Source organism: Kryptolebias marmoratus, linkage group LG12 (assembly GCF_001649575.2).
Source record: "Kryptolebias marmoratus isolate JLee-2015 linkage group LG12, ASM164957v2, whole genome shotgun sequence".
In the NCBI taxonomy this organism is placed as follows: Eukaryota; Metazoa; Chordata; class Actinopteri; order Cyprinodontiformes; family Rivulidae; genus Kryptolebias; species Kryptolebias marmoratus.
Window position 1 is genome coordinate 10,504,840 of NC_051441.1, and position 23,411 is coordinate 10,528,250.

At 37.3% G+C, this 23,411-nt stretch overlaps 1 protein-coding gene across 5 annotated transcripts in view; it reads left to right on the forward strand.

The window, feature by feature from the left end:
* The window catches only part of prkar1b (protein kinase, cAMP-dependent, regulatory, type I, beta), a 54,143-nt gene that overhangs the window by 15,155 nt on the left and 15,577 nt on the right, over positions 1 to 23,411 (forward strand). For all 5 annotated transcript variants that reach the window (XM_037978790.1, XM_037978791.1, XM_017435948.3 and 2 more), the window contains 3 exons: positions 15,778 to 15,839; positions 18,643 to 18,689; positions 21,654 to 21,812. In XM_037978790.1, coding sequence (XP_037834718.1) covers positions 15,778 to 15,839; positions 18,643 to 18,689; positions 21,654 to 21,812 — 268 coding nt within the window. The remainder of the gene's footprint in view (positions 1 to 15,777; positions 15,840 to 18,642; positions 18,690 to 21,653; positions 21,813 to 23,411) is intronic.

Genomic DNA, 23,411 nt, shown 5'->3' on the forward strand with positions numbered 1-23,411 from the left:
GTCCCAGATCTCTAGTGATGGCTGAGTATAGCTCTGACAGGGAATGGGGTATTGTGGGAAAAGCTCTCAGGTGGCTGATGGTTGTGTCTTCCAGCCGGAATAGAGTTTCATTGGCGGGGAGAATCCATTATGTACCATGGAGAGGAGAACACCGGAGCTTTCCTTTTGGCTAGAGCCTCCATGGACCAAACCCAAAACACAGTTTTTCCATTCTTTCGTCAGCTGACAGTTTGCAATGCTCCCTTGGCACAAGCAAGCTGTCCCCTGATTGCATGTCACTGCCTCTGAAGGAGGCATGGGCAGGGTGCAACACGTAATAGATACGGACAGTTTGAAAAACCACATTCTTGGGTGGCTGATGTGGCAAATTTTATTTAACACAGAACAGTATCTGACACCAGAAGCAAAGCCACCAGGTTTTAATATACTCAAAGCTTTTTGGTCTGCCAAGCTATGTAATGCTGTTGTTATCAGTTTATGAAACCATGCATGATATCCATTTTATTGGATGGGCGGTCTTGTTTGCTTGTGTCACTATGCACAGTTAGCATATGTTGATGCCATGCACACAGAAATTCCTTTTGGGATTTATGTGTGAACATGCCGTCGTCAGTGTATTAAGGTTTAACTTTAATAAGTTTTAATATTGAATTGTTGTCTTCATTATTACTGAGCATGTACAAAGACAAAAAAGTTATTTAAATTGCAGAATATCTCAGTGAGCCATAAGTTGCCTGTTTTACACTTATTTACATTATCTTATAGTCCTGCAACGAAGAGAAAACCAAACTCATCTCATCTTCAAAGTAAATAATACATTTTTGTGTTGATGCCTTCTGTTACTGGCATTGTTGAATTTACTGATTCAAGTACACCAGCTTTCTGTAGATGTGCCAGGGCTGGCTTGAATTGACGTAGATCAGCAGATGGATGCTGACTACATGGCCCCCTCTCAGCCTGCCTGTCAGTCTTTCATGCATGCTCTCCTCTGATTCTGCAAGCAGCTGGCTCTTTGGCTTATCAGATGTTCTATCAAATATGGTCTTAGTGGATGAGAAGCCAGTGACAGTTGAAACTTTTCATCATAAGGAGAATAGACCAGTGCAGTAGAGCACTGGAAATATTTCTTTTATCTGAACGGGCACATGGTTTTATGTTTATATTTTGTTTGTTAAAATAAAACAACATAACACAAACCCATAGACTGTTAGCTGTGCGTGTGTATCAAGGAAACAACTTGTATGATTATTAATCACTCAGCAGTTATGTAAGCTGAGCACCATGCATTTGTTGTCTCATTAGCACTACATTATGCTATCATCCCCTTCAGTAGGAAGCAAGATTAAAACAATGAAGGCCTGTTGTCTCTTAGCTCTTTCTAGTACTCATGTTCTGCTCTCATTTTCTTTGTGTAGCTTTGATTTTTCTTGCTGTGTTGTCTTGTATCACTCTGCATGTCATTCAAAAGCCATCTGATCTTCTTAGCTTAGTTATCTGCCTTTCTAGATATCCAGAATATGTGCTGGCCAAATAAGCAGTATGTCTCTTTTAATAAGCATATTAACAAACCTAAAAAAGCAGATCTGTTCTTTTAACTAGTCTTGTTTCCTTTTAAATGTTGTCTCTGCATAAGTTTTTTTTACGGTACGTGATCCTGTGTTTTGGCATCTCTTTTGAATCAGATTCTTGTTACCAAGTGTAAGACATCTATTATACCTAATAAAAACAGTAGCTAAAACCACATGGACATGTACATGTAGTTTTCTGTTTAAACAGGGATGACTGCATGTATTATTACAGAAAAGACTGAGGCAGAAGAAAAATTATACAAAGGGCATTTTAGTACAAGCACATTACTAAAACACAGTCAGTTTTTTTTTTACAAATGTTTTCTGCATTGGTTTTTATTGCAAGTAATATAAGAAAAGAAAACTGTTTTTAAGATGTGTGTTAAGTGAATGGCAAAAGCAACTTCTCAACCAACACTAGTGTTATTATGATGATGATGATGATGATGATTATTATTATTATTTAAACTTTGCTAAAATATCCAGCTTACCAACAGTATAAGGTATAAGCGTAAATAAATACCACCATCACTTCAAAGGATGGCAGGAATGACATTATCATGAGAAACATGCTTATTTACACACACACACACACTTGCATAACACACACCATTAGAAAAACATTCTCAAGTATGCATGTCAAAATGTTTTCCCATGTGTCGGCTCCAGCTGGGAGTGTGGACTCTTTGATTAACTCACCATTCCATATGTCAAACTTTATGGCCTCCATGTTTCTGAGCTCCACCAGCCGCATGTGTGTGTTTTGGGTGTGTGTGTGCGTGTGCGTGCAAGTGTGTGGATAGTGGACATCTTCTCAGCTGCTTGGTAATAAAACTATAACACAGTTTGTTGCCTTTAAAATTTTAATAAAATGTTTTTTGTAAATTTGTTATTAATTTTTCAGGGTGTAAGATTTATTGTGATCTATAATGTAGTGCCATTTTCACAGTAATTTTTTGTCAGTGTAGATTCACAGAAAAATAAAAATGGAACAAACCATTTACAAGATATCTACAGTACAAAGCATCAAGTATTCCTTTTTGCTTTTCTAGTTCAAAGGGTACCTATTATATCACTGTAATTTGGATAAAAGTGAGTGGTAATGATCAATTTGGTGTTTGCGATGTGAGCCATTAGATACTGTATCTCCTTCACAATGTATTTTAAAATTATACTTTCCTTTTAGGTGCAGCAATAATCTACAGTAATCAGATTCATACCCCAAACCCCCTCAAATGCATGAGAACAATAGTAAAATTAATTATTAGTTTTGAACTTGATTGAGTTATTGGTTAAAAACTAAGGCAAACAGCAAAAGCTGAGTCTTTAGAAATTGTGCAAACATATCAGAATATTTTCTGAGCCCCCCTCTTTCTTTAAAGACAGAATGCTTTCAAGTTGGAGTGAACATGTTGTTTTAACAAATTGTGAATATGTAATGACACTATTTTTGTCTCTTTAAGCAAAGCTTGACTGATTAATCTTCCAGAAAGCAAATTTTTGATCTGATTGATCATGCACTGGATAAAATCTACTGCCACAAATATTTTGTCATATCATGCATCCCTAAAAAGCTGTCATAGTGATGATTTGACACTGAGAAAAAGCCCTCATATGCTTGAAATAACAATTTGACTTCTGACTCATTGAGTTAGTTCTGATGCAATGTTGTCCACTGTGAAAAAAAACTGTAAGCCATTCTTGTGCTGTAATGTAAGCAATTGCAATATGTTTATATATTTAATTAAACTCAACTGAATGTAGTGATACCTTATTAATATATCCATCCATTTTCTTTATACACTTTTTCTTTACGGGTTGCAGGGAGCTGGTGACTATCTCCAGCAATCTCTGTGAAAGGCAGGGTACACCCTGGACAGGTCCCAAGTCCATCACAGGGCCACATAGAGACAAACGAGATAAACAACCATTCACACTCTCACTTACACCTAGAGACAATTTAGAGTTAACCTAACATGCATGTTTTTGTTCTGTGGGAAGAAACCAGAGCACCCGGCAAAAACCCATATGTGCACAGGGAGAACGTGCAAACTCCACTCAGAAAGAGAAACTCCATCCAGAAAGGCCCCAGGACGGGAACCTATCCTGCAACCTTCTTGCTGGGAGGCAACAGCACTAACCACTGTGCCGCTATGCCACCCTTTAATAATCACTGTAAGAAAATTATATTTTTGCAGTATAAATTAGGTAGGGAAAAATAATAAAAATCTAAACAGTTTAAATAAAAATCTGTGGACAAAATGTAGGAAAATAGCAGAAAGAGAGGTTCTGTTGAAACCTTCAGAGAAACTGAATGTGTTTGGGTGTTGAGTTTGTGGCCTGGCAACAACTGAGCTGATGTCGTCACATTCGACAGGCAGCACAGGTGAATTCTCTCGACAGACAACACAAATGGAAACTCATAGCTCAATGTCCAAATCCCAGATATGCTCTCTGGAACTGGCTCCAGGTTTACACTGTATATTGTTAACAAGAACTGCTGTTCCTCTGTTTGAAGTGTTTGTCAGCCCATATACTCTGAAAACTGGGTAGGGATGTGTTAAAGTCTGTAATATGGTACTGCCATGAAACACTTACTGCATTCCCCACATTCTTGCTATGGCTTGTAGTTCTTTAAGCCTTTTCACTTCATCTAGTGATCACATGGTTCCAGTGACCGCCAAGAAAAGCCAAGACTAAACTTCCTTATGCTGGTTTGTTTCTTGCTCCTGCCCTAAGTCCATGACATCTCTTTGTACACTCCTGAAGATTTCTTATTCCAGACATTGCTTGGGCTTTGGAAAACTCATTAAGCTGCTACCACTTGTAAACAACTTCCCTGTTAGTATGACGAAGCATCATAACAATACATAATGCAATGGCCAGTCTAGAAATTCAACATAATCTTAAATATTTATATTGGGTCTACATGTTTGAGCTTTTTGTGTTTTAAAATGTAAAATGTTTCTTAAAATGCAGTTTTTACAGTTTTTGATCCTTTTAACCCTGCAAAGTGAGGTTACTAAAACATCCTGAATGAACATACAGTGAATCATCAGAGGAAAGTATCTTAATCTGTTTATTTTTTTTGCAGTTGTTCATCTCCACAGTTATGTCAGAACATCTGTTAGGGTCTTGCTGCCAGCAGGCTAAAACAAAGGGCACTCTACTTGTTGCCCATTAGCTGCAAAAATGACCTCATTATGACACTCTCCTTATAAACATACTCATAGTTTCACAAGATTAGCTATAAAGGTATTTTAAATTTAACATTACATTGAACCCACTTTAGTAAGATTCAAATCAGGCTGCATCCACCTTTTTCAGTATTGATTGAACTAATTAAAATTATATCATTATTAAATTGAAAGTTTCAACTTCACTATCTGATTCTTTGCACCAGCTAACATATGACCTCACCCACGCGCCAGGTATTCAGGCTTGTGGCTGCATATGCATCTGCACTTACACGTGTATATAATAGCCTGTCTGTCCAGGTGCACCCTCATTTGCCAGCCTATCACATCACTATTTCCCCTAGTTGAAGAAAAAACCCATTGAGACTCTTTTGATATGGTCATGAGAGACACTATCACCTCTGTAAACACATAGACTGTCATTTAAAAATGTTGCTTATCTACGTATTGTAAGGGATGTAAAATGAGACATCAGATAGCAGTAAATTGTCTATGGGATAATGTTGGTCCATTTTATCCGCCTTTTTCCACACATGGGTAAATGCCCTTGATGATCTCTGCTTTTTTCTTGTTATGAATGCAACAAATGGACATGTAAACTCATCAAGTTGTCTGCTCCTGTCAGCCTGCATTATTTTAATGCCCTCATACAACAAATTGCTCTTCTGGGGGACAGTACACACACTGGAAGCCTCACTCTGTATATCTTTTGCAGGGGTAAACCTTTTTTCCTGTTTATTTCATTTTAAGCAATCCTGTTACTGTTTGCAGTATTTAAAATTGTCATTACCATCTGGCTACTGAAGTTATAAATTACCTTTAGCAAATGTAATACTTTATCTTTAATATGTGGGGAGCTAGAACCACACAAACCAGACAGCACTTCATTGTACAAGGGAATCAAGTATGTTTGCTAAGATGGACTATAAAAACAATAACAAAAAGAAATCCATTAAATTTTAAAGTAGAATGGTGGCGCTTACCCCATCCTGCCTGCTTTAATCTTCTAATTAACAAACTGAGTAATGAGTTGATGAAGTGACTGATTAGTTGACCCTTGACCCCTAAACCCTGACCTCTGCACTGTCCCCAGTAGGCCCTGTCGATTGACAGGGAACATCTTTAGTGCATCGATGCTTTGTGTGTGTATGCATGTTTAGAAGACGCAAAAACAATAACAGTTCATTCAGTTAGTGGTAGAAAATCATAAAAAAATTGTTTTTAGGCCTGTGTGAGGAGCTGAAGGAACAACAAGGATGTAGGAAGAGTTAGTCAAATCTGTAGCCAAATCAAATGAGCACGTCATCATCAGATCTGATAGCTTATCATGATGTAACTTGAACTTTGGGCTTCAGTGGGTATCTGAACATAGTATTTTTCTAAGATAGTGTTTCAGAATACTGCCACACTATTTTTAAATCAATGAATTCTAGGTTACAGCCTGTTGTTAATTTAAAGCAGCCTCTAGGGGATGGTTTTGGCACACATGGATAAAACAGGTATTAAGTTTTACTTTATTGCTTCCTCTAAACAAGTCCTTGTACAGTAGCTAAACAGTAAACACGCCACATATATCTACTGTACATTTATTTAAAATAAAACTCGAATCTATCAGTAACAATAACACCATATAACAGCAGTGTGCTGCACAAGCAAATTAGCAGGTTTGTGTTACGAATTTAGTCTGTTTGAGTTTGCATTGATTTCCTATTCCTATTCCATTATTAATTCTCTATGTTCTTATCGCTGTTCTTTCTGAGAACCTAGTGGTCTTTTTTTTTTACATATTTAAAATTTTAACTTTCTATCTTTCCTTTTTTCTATTTCCATATTTCTCCCTCTCACCATCATACAGGCTCATTTCACATCTACATCCGCACTACATCAGTCCCTCCCCCACATTCATGTTTAGTCTTCACTCTCTGTCCCCTACATGGCTTTGTGCCGCTGCCACAATGCCAGGGGCCAGGCGGTGAGGTCACTCACCACAGGAGAGCTGCAGGCCTCACTGAACCTCGACCATCCCCACCACCATCCAGTTCACAGAGAGCTAACAAGCCAGCAGTCTTTCTCCCCTGGTGTCACATCTTTGCTTCAGCTAAGACAGTTTTATTGTCTTTAGCGTTGATGCCAACCACAGAGCACACACTTCAAACACACCATTTGTAGGGAGTCTATATTATTAGGCTGAATTAGGCTGTACACTGCTGCACACTCATATTCAAACATGCATGCCATCTTTTGCACATTTATACAGAAACCTCTGCCTAAACACACATTTAACTGCACAAAAACATTCTCAACTGAGTTTTAATCTGTCTTTTGCTGAAACTCTTACTCCATGTCATTGTTCTCTATCCTTTGCTTTTTTCATTATTATATGATATTTTTTCAATAGTAGTGGAAAATGTAGGAGTGTTAGTATTTAATGTCCGTTTAGAATTCTGTATTTTTTCCAACATGTACCCCAGAGTGTTTGCAAGACAGTTTTCCAGGTAGCAGTGATTATCTTTGACCTTTTAAATGCTCAGTAGTTTGATTTCATACAGGTGAGTGTATTTGTGTGTGCATCTGTTTGTGTTTTTAGATTTGGGTGTAGATGAATACTTACTTACCTTTACACAGAAACTGTGCAAGATGTCAAATATTCACAATTCAGAGCTCATCTTAGCCTGTTTCAACAAGTTGGCTCTCTCAAATACCTAAAATACTGTGAGAGAAGAAGCAAAGACGAGCAAGTGAAGAGACAATGAGAGGTACCCGTGTGTGTAGCCATAAACAATGTTAGGATTGACTCATGTTAGTTGTGGTCATGAATAATGTCATGCTTTATTTTGTTTGCTTGAATGTGTAGGTTAAATGTTTGTGTAAGCATTACAATAACTACTTAGCCAGTATTTGTGAAAACATGTTCTTTCAGTCCTTCACTAGTTTTTTGCCTCAGCTATTACCAAATTACAGCCCACACAATGACCACCACGCATTAGCTGGGGATGGAGGAGCCTAGCATCTGACAGAATTGCTTGGGTTTCCCCATGGCCTCCTATTGTATACATCACGTCTGCTTTGTCTATGCTACTGCGACAGGTTCCAGTGCACAGGCACAGACAACAGTCTTGTTATAGTGTGTTAATTCTCCCACGACCTGCTCATTGGTTTAATGGTGTCACTACGTTTGAATTTCATTAAGATTTGCAGCGCTCAGCACATTTCTGTGCTTGATGTGTTTCAGTGTGTGGTATTTCAGAGTTTATGTTACAGATTTCAGGATATCATTATGTTACAGGACTTTTCAAGTCAGTTTATTTAGAAAGTTACTGAATTAAAACTGTTAGTTAACCACAGTGCACAGCTAATATTCAAGAGGCTCATTGTGGCTTCACAACAATTGTGGTCAGATTGCCTTTTGGATTTAGAGCTGAACAAAAACAACTAGTTGAAATTATTTAGTTGAATTGCAATCTGTAATATTGTTACTTGCTATTATACAGCTTGCATGACTGATACATCACTAAAGTAAAAACTTAGCATTTCTGCAAATTTTAAAATGGCCAAAATAGATTAGTATTTTTCATTAATTTCATCATGTCCTCTTTGTCACTTTTGGTTTTCTAAAAGAATGAAATCGTTGAATTTGAAAGATTTTTTATATCTTATCTGTTTTTTAATTCTGTGATCAGACTTTCCCAAAACTAGGTTTTGTTTTTTGCGTCAAATCCGCAGAAAACGCCTCACCTGCTAACTTGCAAGTGTAGTAAAACAACCTTTTAACTTCTTCCTCCCAGGAGCCCCATGTAGTGGCTGGGTTGAAAGAATGCAACCAACATCCCTTTTTAAGTGTTTCCAAGCATGGCTCAGTCACTTTAAAGAGGCCACCAAGGGTTATTTGACTGTAGATGCAGCATCTGTTAAGCCTCATTTCTACCTACAGCTGAGTTTTCTAGTGCATAAGTTCAATACCATCTGTATTTCTGACTCATAATTATTAGGTTGATACTTACTTTGTAATTTATTGTTTTAATTTGGCATCTGAAAGTTTGATGTCTGTTGTTGCATTAATATGAGGATTTTATTTGGCAAGGTTTTAAAGCAGTTTTTTGCTATTAATAAACATGGTGCTATTCAGTTACTCAGCACTGTTCAATCCAAATTCTGTGTGAAAGATGAAGCTATGTTTTTACAGTTGAACAGACCTTTTCTGTCAAATGTGAGCTATTGAATGTCAGCTATTTCTTTTTCCTGTGTGCACCCAATGTACCTCATTGCTCTAAGTGCTGGTTGATGAGCTTTGTGCACACATGCACACAGAAAATTCAAGTACAGTATAAAGTTTAATCAGTTCATCAGGGGATACTGCCTTCAGTTTTCTCCTTTTAGTAACTTACTCAACCATCCCATTGTTTCCGCGCCCTTTGTTTCCCTTCTTCTCAGTTTCAGCATGGATTTGTGTTTGAGCAGGTATGTGTAATGTGCCATGTTGTGTAAACACCTCTCAGGTTTAAACACCAACAAAGGGTAATTTGCATCCTGATCTCAAATGCTTATCTTGTTCTAGTTCTTGTCGTCTGCAAGGTGGGAATGATGGGTGGGGAGGGTGTGAGGATAAAAGAGAGGAAAAAACATGGCCTAAGGAAAGCGGCATTCCTTGTGATGTTTAGCAACATGTCAGGATATGTGTGTATGTGTGTGTTTAAAAGAGAGACAAAATAAAAAGGCACAGCTTTGGGCACATATACTAAATCTACGAGTTTGTTTTATTTGTTTAGTGTATATTTATGTGCATTAAGTAGAAATACTTATTTCTATCTTTTCATAATAGTGAAGTGAGGGGTACGCCTCTCATTTTACCGTACTGAAGTGACATGTCTGCTGTAGACACATGAGAGAGGCAGAGGCTCAGTCCTGTCAGCGCCTGATTCAACCTGACCCTTTTTCTCTCTAAGTGGAGGAAGAACTCGCTTTTTCCTGCCCTGGGGCAAAGAACAACAGAGACAGGGGGACCTTAGGAAAGTGTGAAAATCCCTGATAGTTGAAAATGTGATCTAGACTGACAGCATGAGGGGAATGAGCTGAAGTAAGAAAAGAAAAATAAAGTTTTTGTCAAGTTAGGCAACAACGCAGCAGGTTAATCACTATACTGTGAATATGTGAGAAGAGTGGAAGGGAGAGAAAAGCAGGGGAGAGGCAGCAGGATCAGGCCTGTTTGCAATGTTTTTAAGCTGACATCATTGCTTCACCAGCAGGTGGTGTGTGTTGGATCATCAGCTAGGGATGTAAAACAGTCTTGTCACACTTTATACACACAACAGTGCATTAAAAAAGGAAGCAGAGAGTCTCTACCTTTGTCACCACAAGGCCACCAATGTAGTTTGAAGTTTAGAGTAAGTATTTTCTTGATCTAAATTAAATATTGAAAATGATTAAGAAACAATACAGAAGAGAGAGAGAGAAAAAAAAAATATCTATCTTCTGGTCAGTTATCTCCTCTGCTTCAGCATGCTGCAAATAAAAAAATGCATCACCTCCTCAGCTGTTACTGATCTCCTGACTGCAAACATCATAACAGCTGTTTAGAGTACGTCAAATTTCCACAAAATTAGAGATGGTTTAAATTTATTCCAAGGAATTAACTGTACGGTTTCTGAATCATGTTTTATATTATACCAACACCAGTCAATGTTGGCTACATAAATGTGGATTGTGAGAGTTTTTAAAAGTAAAATTTCACATTATTAGTTTAATAGTTTGCTGATTGACCAATTATGTATTTGACAACAGTAAAAAAAAAATATGCATCCCATTTCTGTAATAATAATAATAATATAGATGTTCTGTTTCATCTGGTATGTCAAGAAGTGTTGTGATCTACATATGTTACATAGCTGATCATTAGCAAAATACTTGAACACTTTAAATGTCAAAAGTTTAAGTCAACTATATTTTTCAGAATCTATTTCTTTGCCATCTCCTTTTTTTCTCTCAGGTGGTCTGATGATTGCAGTAGCTTTCACCAAGTTTTAGTAGAAGTCTACAGGTCACACAGATCACCAGCATGAATGCTCTGGCCCTCAGGTGTTTTGGTCCTGAAATGCTCACATACTGAGAAACACATTTACACTTTAACACAACAGGATGTGTCCAGGTTTACACCCCTTATAAGTTTACAGCTCTTATAAATAAACCAACCTGTAAACCTGGAGGACCATTTCAATGCTGCATAGTGCCTTCAACAGCAACTACCATGAGGCCAGAGGAACAATATAGTACCCTGTAAAATCATCCAAAAAAAGCATAATACTGTAGGTAACAAATTTTCTTAGGCTATATTTATTTCATTTTTTCATTCATTATTTTTTGTTTGTAACTGCAAGTAAAAATGACAGATGTGTGATATTTTAGAGATTTCAGTCCTTTCATTTAGAACAGTGTACCAGAAAAAGGCAATTAATAAGTGATCTCTCTAGACACAATAGAGTATGAACCTCCATTTATCAAGAAATTGTCTTTCAGTATTCAACTTTTTGTCAAAAACTTAAAAAAACAAACAAACTAGAAAGGAATGTAAATATGACTGTCAGTTTCTACTGCAATCTTTTCTTCTGGTATCTGTGAAAATTATTCTGTAGCTGTTGTATTATGATGTATAGTACTTATTTATATATTCTAATTTTTTTTTCTAAAAATGTGGTGCAGTTGCGAATTTACATTTAATGTTTGTTTTTTTCATGTAAGACACAATAATGGAGTGTGTTTTAGTCCTAAGGTCAATATGAAAAAATGCAGTAGCTTGATGTGGTTGAATTTTTTTTTTTTTTTTGGCTTCAGTTCCAGAGTAAATAGGAGCATGTGCCAGGAGCTTTTATGTTGTAAATATTCTCCATGAATGCTTCGGCGCTTTATAATTATCTCTCCCTCATCTCCCCCTTTTGTCTGTCTCTTAGTCACTCTGTTATCGGTGGTGTGTATCTGTCTGCATGTGAGTACATTGGTACATGTGCTTGCTTGAATGGTTATGTAATTGGAAATGTAATTTGAAAGTGAAAATTATTGTGCCTACACAAGCAGCTCAGTGGGGTGAGTTGGTTGTTCCATGTGAGTAACTTTAGCTTGTTGTGCACAACTTTAAACAGTGGACATTAAACTCCAGCACTTAGTCAGCCTCATAAAGCTGTTTTCCAGCTTACCATCTTAAACTAAACTGCCTTTTTTACCTGGTGGAAGTCTAATTTATGTTTGCATGCTCATATTTGTGAATTAACTTAAGCTTTAAATGTTATGCTGACTAATCACAGCAGCCAAACAAAAAGTGTTGTGTTATTCATAGCAACCTGCCACTTATGGTTGTTAAGAATGTGTAGAGCATTATGGAAGCTTTTAATTCTAGGTAAACTGCAGTAAGTATGTTATGTAGGTTCTATTTAACATTCCCAGGTTTCTAAGGTGGTTGGAATACCACCCCTCCTGAAAACACACTGGTTACATTTCTTTTTTTACTCATTGTTACATTGGCAGCAAGTTGTGTTAAAATGATCATGTAGGTAAGGGAGGTAAGGGAAACCTTTTTTTCACAGGTGCATGATTTTAGATCATCTTGTTTGTGGAACTTGCATGACTCAAGTTATCACTTTTATCTTATTTAGTCTGGTGAAACAAAGCCCATTGTTCAGATTCACTAGAATCAGCACCCTGGATTATAATCAACAGTGGCAGTAAAAATTAATCCTTTAAGCCCTTTTGGCATAAACACTTTGCCAGCCAAACCAGTGGCACATCGCTGCCAAGTTGAGACACAACTTGGAGAACAGGGAAGTTCCCATACACAGCGCAGTTGTTGACTGTTCTGCATATTACAAAACCTCTTCTGCTCAGACAAATCAAGCATTTTGGATCAGCTAACCATTAAGGTGTTGTGTAAGTCAACATTCTGCGGCCCATTAACAAACACAAAGACATAGCGGCACACTGTGGTGTTAGGGAGTCCTTCAGTGCTAATGGAGTAATGACAGTTCTGTGTGTTGATGTAGCAATGTAAAAGATAAGATGTTTGCTGCTGAACAAATAAACAGCTGCACAGGGAAAAAGATTAAGAGGGAGGGAGGAGGTGAATGACAGAGCAAGGCAGTCACCTCCAACCTGAAAGAACGACAGGCAATCCAGCTACAACAAGCAGGCTTCATTTGATTTTGTTAATGACTTAAATACCCCAAATTAACACTCTTTTTATGTGTATTTTAGAACAAAAATAAACAGTTTCTGCACTGTTGTGAGCATATGTCTCAGAGACTGAAGCCCATAAACCTTTTCTTGCCATTCTCTCGCAATTGCTTGCATACATGCATGAATACAATTGCAACATAAGGTGGCAACATTTTAGTGATATTTTACACTTTCATAAAAAATACACGTGGAGCACAACAGTATAATGTTGGCTATTACATTAACATGTTTACACATTCTATACACATTGTACTTTGAGCCATTTTATTTATGTTTACTGCATATATTTGTGTGTGTTTAAGGTACACACATGTGTTGTGATGAGGTGTCTCCAATGCTCCACATACTTCAACCATGACAGAAGCTTTGTCCCCCAGCCAAGGATGGAGATGAACTTCCTAGTCCTTCCATTCACTTTGCAGCCTCTTTGACTCTCTGTCCTTCTATTTATCTTTGTCAGAACAGTTCATCCATTGTCTCTGGGGTTGCTCTGCCTTTTCATAAGGTCAGTGTATGTGTGTGTGGTGGTGGTGGGTTGTCTACAGGTAGCGGAAAGACAAGATTAATCACTTTATGTTGGACTTGCAGAGAGGGATAATAGACCAAAGGATGGGAGGATTAGGGGAGACAGTGATTTAGAGGAAAAGAAAAGAGAATCCAGGGGGGTTACAGAGGGAGAAAAGTGATAGAAAATATAAAGATAGGTATAAAAAGTGGGAAGTAATTATTGTCAGAAGTATCCTAGTTTTAAGCTATGATCTGGTCACTGAATAGATGGACTAAGGGGGAACGTAGAAAGAAAGAGGTACTCAAGTGGAATTACTTAGATAGTTTTGCTTTGTCTTTAACTTTCAAGTAGTAACTGTAAGACCTGCTTTTGGGCATCCTGCTTTGTTGGGTGACATGTCATCAATATTAATGTCAAAAACTTGAGTGTGGTTGATCTTATCATGGAGGACAAATTCTTGCTTGCCCATCCATAAAAAAAAAATCTAACTTGTATTTTCTGTAGTTTCTCTGCACTCATCAAGTTATTTCATTTACTATAAACTGATATATGTTTTTAAACTTTATGGGTTTTTTTAAGGTACTTGTTTTCATAAACCACACTTCCTTAGCTATTTATGACCTAAAACCAATTACTGAAAAGATCTTACTTAAAAGAATGACAAGAATCATACCAATGCCAAGTGGCCACAGATGTAAAAAGAGTTGAGATTACTCCTGCAGATGTTGCTTTGGATAATTACCTTTAGTCTTTGAGCTCTCATGTCATATCATCATGCCATCATGGATGTTTTCATCGTGTACAAATTTGTTGTTACTATGACATGTGTATTACAGTGTTGACATGCACAGCTGCATGTATGGGTTGCAGCCATTTTCATCATATGTTGTTTGAAGGTTGTGCACCTTTTATTTTGTGTTGGTACACTTCAAAGAGTGAGTGTACAAGTGTGCATGTTTGTGACTATGTGTGAGTCAGTGGCCAGCTGCAATGCACAGGACCTACCTGTGGGTGTAGTTGGCTTAAATCCACTTTTTTAAGTCTGTTTTCTATTCAGTGTCACATAAATAAATACCAGCAGGGTCCATTCATTTCCAAACCACTTAATAACATCCTCAAATCTCTGCACAACATATGTTTACCTGCAGCTTTTCCTCTGTTTTGGTCAAAATTTTATGTGAACTGATTGACAAGTTTGTGTTTTAATTACTCACTGCTAGAAAGTAAAGTGCACTTTCAGGAGCACACATTTATTCCACATCCACATATTATTTTGTACAAACCTGTGTGTTTTTCTAGGCTGTATGTTCTCATATGCAGATATACTGGCTCAAATACACACATTCAGTTGCACACACACTTAAACACAACTGAGTGTGAGTTAAGACTTGCCCTGAATTTACTCAGTAGTTCTTTTACGTCTTTGATATACCTGACCCTCTTTTATTGTTTTTTCTGTGTTTCTTTATAAGTTGAGTGGTATGCAACTGATTAGATGGAATAATACACCCTGAAGGTGAGAGACAGGCAGTGAGGAGGAGAGATAGGATAAGTCTCGTGTCCCAACACATTCCAGTAGTGGAACTCTAATCCTCTGAGGCTTCATGCATTTAAACAGCTCGATTAGCAACAGTCTAACAGGCGCTTTCCCTGCCCGGCTGAAGCAGAAATTAAGCGCTTAGGTTTAGCTGTCAGTTGGTTTGTTTTTTTTAGTGCCTATAAAGGAAGATGCCCTCAGAGGTACAAGCTTTGATCACGGACTCAAACAAGGTATTCACAAGTAAACTCATGAACCGAATCAGTATGACGTAAACTTGCAGAGAAACTAAGTGAAAACTTTTATTGCCTGTGATAGAACTCTGTCTGGAATTTCCATTTAATAAATTCAGGGAAAGTTCTTAGAATAGTGAAAGAAAACAGTTTTAAAGTCTGATTATGACCTCAACCAAAGTGTTCTTCTGTGTGTGCATGTGTTTTTTATTATTATTATTATTATTTTTTACTTGGCGATACTGTTCATTTGGTTGTATTCAGATAGCAATGTAAAAATACTTGTGCTTTTCTTGGCGTTCAGCCTTATTGTAGCTCTCTTTAGTCCATGCAGCCTGCTGTTTTAGTTGTCTTTTTGATAATGACTCATCACTCTTGTATGTATATTGCAAATGTTTTGTATTTGATTGTAGTTAATAATTTAGAAAACTTAGATCAGGTGTTAACCAGTTTTGATTGTGTCAACCCCTCTCTCCTCTCCCCCACCTCCTTTTTTTTGCCTCATTGTCTTCTCCAGTGACATATTTGATGCTATGTTCCCGGTCACCCACATTGCAGGGGAAACAGTTATCCAGCAAGGTTAGTATAAATATTTTCATTAGAATATTTTTATGTGGTGAAAGTCAGCAATGGTGACATGTTGAACAGATTAAAGGATACTGACACTTAAAACTGTTGCAGCAATACATTATGACTAGTTTTCTCTATAAGTTTGACATGATATAGTATTATTAAAACTCAAATGATCAATATTGAAAGTGGATTTCTTTCTAAATGAGATCAATAAGGATTGATTTAAAGAATATACTGTATATATTTCTCTAAGGAAAAAGTTTTGCCAGTTCTTTGATATGCGTGACCTTGTCTTAGAATAAGCTTGAACTAAACCACTTTAACAGAAAGGAAGCAATTAAGAATTCATTCTTGCTGATTATCCACAATGGTTTTATCTCAAAGAGTTCATCTATTGCACTGCCACTTCTGACCATGTTTATTTTATTCTACCACTCCCTTTTCCTTTCATTTCCACAGCTTGCGCCAGTTGTCAGGTTTCTGTCCTCTGTCTAACAGGCATCAAAACCTTCACTCTAGTCACTCTGGACTTAGAAGAAAAACAGGCCAACAGAACTTGCCTGTATTTTTCCAATCCTCCCCCCTCTGAAACTCCTATCAAACACTTACACATTTAATCACATATTTGCAATGCTGAAAACAAGCATTCTTCCAAATTTTCACTTTCAGATAGTACTATGTTAGCACCTGCACAAAATCACATAGTTTTACAGCTGTGGAGTGCGCTGAATAAACACGCACAGGCAGACACGAGATGGAGGAAAATTGTCAGTGCTACACGCTCAGTCGCTCCCACCTACTCTTAAAACAGCATCCAGGAGTATATCAGTCCTAATTTGGTGATAATAAGTCTAGCTTTCTTTGCAGGGCCCCCAGACCCAGACAGGCCATTGTTATATCCTCTAGTGTGGTATATACAGCACTGATGTCATAGCTAATGTCTGTACTACTGTACAGCTTCAAGATACTTGCTACTGACTACTTACATACTATTTAGACACAGCAAGGAGTTATCACTGAAAAAAATGAGTGGTATTTAAACAGTGAGGAAATACCATGACATGCAAAACAGAGTAAATTTTGTTATTTTCTACTGTTAATTTATTTAATCTTACTCAGATATACTGTCAGTTTTACAGAGGATATTATTACTCTGGTGAAATTGTGAGTAGAAACCCTTTGGAGGTTGAGGATATGACCCATGTTGTTCTTTTGAGCAAAGCCACAGAGTATTAGCGGTATGTATGACAATTAGCTTGTGTTGAAACAAGACCACATGGAGTACACCAGCCTACATGAGTATGTGCATGTGTCTTTGTATGTGTGTAGGTTAAATATTTGCATTCACTCTCAAGCTAAAGACGCAAACAAAGGCCTAGGCACCAAAGTGATAAAAGACAGGAAGAGCGCAAGAAAAGACAGACACGGTGAGAGGAAACTGAAAGAGCGATACATGAGATGAAAGAGAGAGAGAGAAGAAAAATTAGTAAAGGGCCAGGTTGCAGCAGGTTAGGAGTATGTGTGTATGGACTTCTAAGGTCTTTCCTGGGACAGACCTTTAGACAGACAAGGGGTGTTTTGTGTGACAAATAGAGCTGTATGATTAACGAGCCCTCCACTCAGTATTAATTAGGCATGTGAACTCCTGTGAACTTTACTCACAGGGTACTCTCAGCCTTTCAACTCATCGGGTGAACATACAAACAACAAAAATACACACAAAGTGACACGCTAACTCAATATCTTTGAGATGCTTTGACATTTGTGTCATTTAGATAACACACTTGTTCCTCTAAATGCAGTCAAATTTATGTTTCATTGTAAGAAGTAGTTGCACCGAGAGCTTTGTAGTGCTCTTGTATGGAGTTGTCACTTCTTTTCAGTGCTTTTCTCTAAACTCTATGTAATGGATAGCATAATTAAAGGCACCCACACCATTTTTAGCCTTATCTTTGGACTAGATGCTTTTAAAGGATATCAGCCAGCCATGAATCTCTTTGAGGCTTTACTTTGAAAGCTCAGCACATGTGTGACAGTGGTGATTTAGTAAGCAGATTAGACATGAATTTTAAACCTTGTAAATAAAACATAGTTTTCCATATTGTGAAAAACACACTAAATAAAGCACCTGTAATTAAGCACTGTTATAGATTATTCTGAAATACTGAGATGTTGTGGCTCTGCATGTTCAGGCACTTCTGTTTCAGAGTTTTTACTAGTAAACTAAAGAAGTGCCAGTAATCAACACTGTAGTTACTGCAACTTTCTGTTGAGGAGAGACTGTTTTAAAATTACTGGCAACTCCAACAAGATATTATGCATTCTGACAAAGACAGTGGTACTTTTGGTACTGGGTGTGTCCAAAGGACTAAGTTTATAAAGACTCAAAGAATAAGATGTGTTCTTTAATCTGTATTTTTTTTTAAAGACATAATCAGAATCTCACAGCCACAAATTTCAAAGCTAAATGTTTAGTGCACAAAGTTAATGGTTTGTAAGAAGCATTTAGAACACAGTTGTTTGCGTTTAGTTTTTGCATTTTATCTTGTGTCACTTGCCACTTTCAAGGTTGAGCTTCACTGAGCTGCGATTAAATCCAGCTCTTTCTTGCATATATTTCTTTCTCACTTATTCCTCTATGTGTCTAATTTAAATTTAATCAGAAATGATTTATTGATAATTTCAGCTAGTAGGGGGTGAAATTTAAAAGTAAAAATGAAAAAAGCTAGATTTCAAGTTAGTTTAAATATGTTTTTGATGCTTTCTTTGCACCTATAAGCTCATGCTTTGTCTACTCTCTTCTCTTCAGGCGATGAAGGAGACAACTTCTATGTGATTGACCAAGGTGAAGTGGACGTAAGTGGCTGGCACACAAAAGCACATGCAGAAAACCTTTTGTTATTTTTAACAATACTTTAAACAAACTACATGAAAAGAATCAAGAAGAACATTATGGTTTCACAAACTTTTTAGTTATTCTTGCAGATTGTATGGATATCTCTAAATGCAGATTGCCAGTATAAGCTTTTATTCACCTGTTTAAAGTGGAGTTTATAAGAAACTTATAAGAGGGATAGTAACTCTATCAAAAGCCCTTCCTTATCCAGTCATGTTGAGACAATATTGCTCTCCCACAAATAGGAACAGTTGTAGAATTGCCCCCATGTTTTAGCCTCTTCAAAGTCTGGTTCCAGCCCGATGACAATCTGAACATGGCGCTTTAGAGGTGAGCGCTCTGTGAAGGCACCCAAACTGAGAAGATCTATTGTCTTAGTAAGCCTGACACCAAGCGATAGACTTAAGTGGAGAGATAAAACGGGAGCTGATGGAAAGTTAAACAGGAAGTGACCTTATTAGCTTACCGTTGTGAGCACAGAAACCGTGGGTGAGAAAACAAAAGCAGGTTGGCAAGCTTTGCTAAGACTGGCAATATCTTTGGCCCATTCTAAACTGAAAGAAGGAAGCAGAGATAATGAGATGGTGCCTTGATAGTAAAACTGCAGAAGAACCTACTTTGAATTTTGTTGCTTTGACTCACATTGTTTCAGATAGTGTCTTGTTGATGTAAATAGATAGGTGATCAGAACTATACCCAGATTCATGTGAGAGAGAAATAGGCCAAGATTTTCCACAGCTGGAGATTTAATTTTTTTCCTTTCAAGCCTGCAGTTTATTTAAACAGTAGATAAGAAATTCAGTATCTAGAAATTCCATTACTGCTTTGGCAAGTTGTCTCAACAAGAACTATTTCAACCCTATAAATAGTTTCTTTCAAGTATGGCAAAAACCCAGTAAAGCAAAACCAAATCTAATTTAATTTGTTTGCTGTTTTGTTTTTGTATACCATATCTTAAAGTCAAATTTATTTGTTTATTTATTGCTTGCAGTTACAGTATATTACAAATGTATATCATTTGTTTGCACTCTTGTTTTTATATGGCTGTTCAAACTCAACTTTCTATTAGACCGACAGCTGCAGTGGTGCTCTGTCTCGCAGCTGCAGCGTTACTGTGCCTTAATTATTCCTCCAATGTGTTAAATCAGATGCAATCTGCTCAGAACTGCCACTAGTGAATGTGTTCCCACAAGATTTTTTTTTTTTCTTACACTGATCCCTACTTGTGGGAAGACTATCCTCAAGCTCAGCAATTGCCAAACCTCATGCTCTTCGGTGCCTCCTTCATGTCACCTTGCCATCCACTCTACCATCACTCTACCATCTACAGACAGCAGCTGCCTCCCAGCCACAACCCAGGCACTAAACTACTTCAAGATCAGTGCCGAGGTTATTAGAGTGTGGAGATGTCTCTCATTAAACAAGGGTGTAAATCTGCCAGCATCCCATAAACTGCCTGAAAGCTGCTACTAATGTAAACACCCCTCCATTTTGGCACATACATCTTTTCACTCAAAGACAGTATTTAGACGGGTGCACCACATAAGAAGTAAAAACTTTCAGTTCAAAATGTTCAATGTGCTTACTGAGAATACATGCTTTTTGTATTTAACATAGTTTTGTCATTTTTATAGTGTTATAGGATCAGAATTTATAGGATAGTTTACTTGAGCACTTTTATTCTAAAAAGAAATTATTTTATAATAGTAGCCTTGTAGTTTTTATTGTTTGGAGTGGCCAGGACATTTAGAATTTACACACACTCAATCACACACATTTAAACAGCCCACAGGCATGCCTGGAGTAACCACAAGCACAAATACACTGTCTCCTCATCTCCATTCTATTACTTTTATATCACTGCTTCTTAACTGCTACCAGACACACACAACTTGCTGTTAATTTTTATGTTCAGAAAATTCAGTGACAGCTGCAAAACATCATATATATTACTTAAGACTTAATGTGTTTCAATCTTTCTTTATAGAGTCATCAGTTTGAGTCCTTAACTAAAGTGGTGCTACCAAATGACCATTTGGGGATAAAAAAGCCCATTCAAAGAGCTGAGTGAAAGTGTTTGTGAAACCCTATAAGTTGACAAGTACAGCAGTCAAAACTAAACAAAGACTATCTAAAAACTGGACTAGAAACTAAAGAAAGAACACTACCACCTGCATTCTCTGATGTTGCACTTTTGCAACATACAAATAATTGTTCTTCTGAGCTTGACGTAACCATTGTCGGCACTCTGCATCTCTTTGAAATTATTCCAGTCTGTAGTGAAGGATGAGTCCCCTGTGATTTACTCTGACTGAAAAATGGCTTCCAACAATTTGGGTAATTCACAACAGCAAGCAGAAGAATAAACTTTTCTTCCCTCCTTCTGTTCCCCTCCCTCATTTCTCTCTGTGTTATTAAGTCAAGAAGATAGTGGATAGTGTGTTGACAGTTAAAACCATTACGGTCACAGAGACAGGCGCAGTGAGCCACAATGCGGTTGTATTGTCCATATAAGCTGCAGTGCCTGCAGTGGCTAAATAGAGTTCTCCATGTGTGCATCTAAGTCATCAACTTTGTAAATGTGTGTGTGTTTTAGATTTAAGAATAGACCCACAAAGTCTTCATCAGCTTACTAACCTCCATCACTTCCAAGAGAAGACTCCAAAAACACAAGGCAAAAGAAATAAAAGGGATTGATGGGGAGTTAAGGGGGGATATTAGGCCTTTTAGAGGATTTCATTTGAAGGCTTAGAGCAGATAAAATACTTAGGGAGAAGCCTTGTGAACAAATCAAACAGCCCAGAAACTGAGAAGGGATGCAGGAGGAAAACGAGGGTCCACCCTGCAATTACTGGTATTGTTTTGAAGCTTTTAAGCTCATGTAAGACCCTGTCCATTACTCTTTTTTGATGTTATCTCCACAGGTGTATGTGAATGGTGAATGGGTGACCAATATTGGAGAAGGAGGTAGTTTTGGAGAGCTGGCCTTGATCTATGGGACTCCAAGGGCTGCCACCGTCAAGGCCAAGACAGATTTGAAACTGTGGGGCATCGACCGAGACAGTTACCGGCGCATCCTTATGGTATGAACGTCCTCACATTAAAACTTACGGTATCAGTGTGCTTTGTGATACTATAAAGCACTATATTATGCACAAGCTTAAGCCTTGACTTATAATTCAGACATATTGAGCACTGTCATGACTTTATTTCTGTAGTGAGTGAAAAAATGTATAAAACAGTAGGAATTTCCTAAATCTCCAGCAAACTTGTAAGGAAAGAAGAAATTAATTCTAATAATAGCACTTTTTTATGAGAATTATCATACACTTCATCAATAACCATTTGGATTAGTTGCATATAAAAATTTTATTATTGTGGTGTACATTGAAGTACCTTTTCTGAAAAAGATTGGAAGAAGACACAATTCTGTGCCGTAAGAAGATTATCTAATCTCACAAGTGTGTTTTGCATTAAGCAGGCTGAAATAAAAATATACATATTAAAAGCTGTAAATATGTTAAATATAATAGCTTTAAGTTATATTTTTGTACAGATAAAACTAGTTGGCATAATATTAAAGTTTGGGTATTTTAGCATTAGACATGCAAACAAAATTGTTGCATGCCTGTCAGTGAAATACATTAAGCATTTAAACAGACCAATTTTTTTTCTCTTCATTCCATCCTAATTATTTCCTCCTTAGAGCAAAAAATTCCTATTTGGATTTTACTTTTCATCCATCATTCCAAATAAAAAGATGATACAGTTTTTGAAATTCTTAAAAGGTGCAGGGAAGGGTAAACACATACGTAGATTAATATTCGCTCTGTAATGTGATAATGAGACAAGTATGATGTATGTCAGCACATTAAACATGTAGTGTAGGATCTCTACACTCACCCTTCATGATCTTTTACTTACAATATTTTCTCCCACTCAACCACTTAAAACTCCTTGAACTCCCAAACACTTGCTTTCATTTTTTTAGGATAAAATATTCCCACTTTTATGCACACACAAACATGAAACTCTGTCCTCCCATTTTATTATCTCCCTAGATCTCTTTCTAGGTGGAGAAAGGGGAAAAGTAAATCTGAATGGGAGTGTGTGAGAGCTAGAGAAGGGAAAGGGTCAGCTCTAATGCCGGTACATGCACTTCCCGCTCCAGGAGCTTATCTAGTAGGAATGTCTAAATGTTTAAAGTGGAAACACAAGGTGCTCTGCTCTGGCTGTCATGCTTACTCACTTGCGCACACATATTTCGGGCGCTGTTAGAATGACTATTATTGAACATGTCTGAGTTTCTCTGTGTGAAAGATTCCTCAGATGTTCATTGTACCTTTTTTCAAATACGTTCGACTCCTTAATTATTTCTAATTCCTGTGTGTATCTAAACTTTGCAATTGCCAGCAGTGAAAATTCTGTTTTATTTCAAACAAACTCATGCAGATTTGACAAATGTTTTTTGTTCTTTATTATTATATTATTAATTAGATCAGTGTAAAGTTGACAGCAGTCTGCCCAGCACTCCTGTCACCTCTTAAGCGCATACTTATTGTTACAGCCCAATCTGCCTGGGTAACCTTTGTTTGAGAGGATCCTCTTGCTGCAGCTCTCATTCCTTCATTCTTTCCAGCAGCAGCAGGAGGCACGAAGGGGTGAAACTAAATTCAATTACA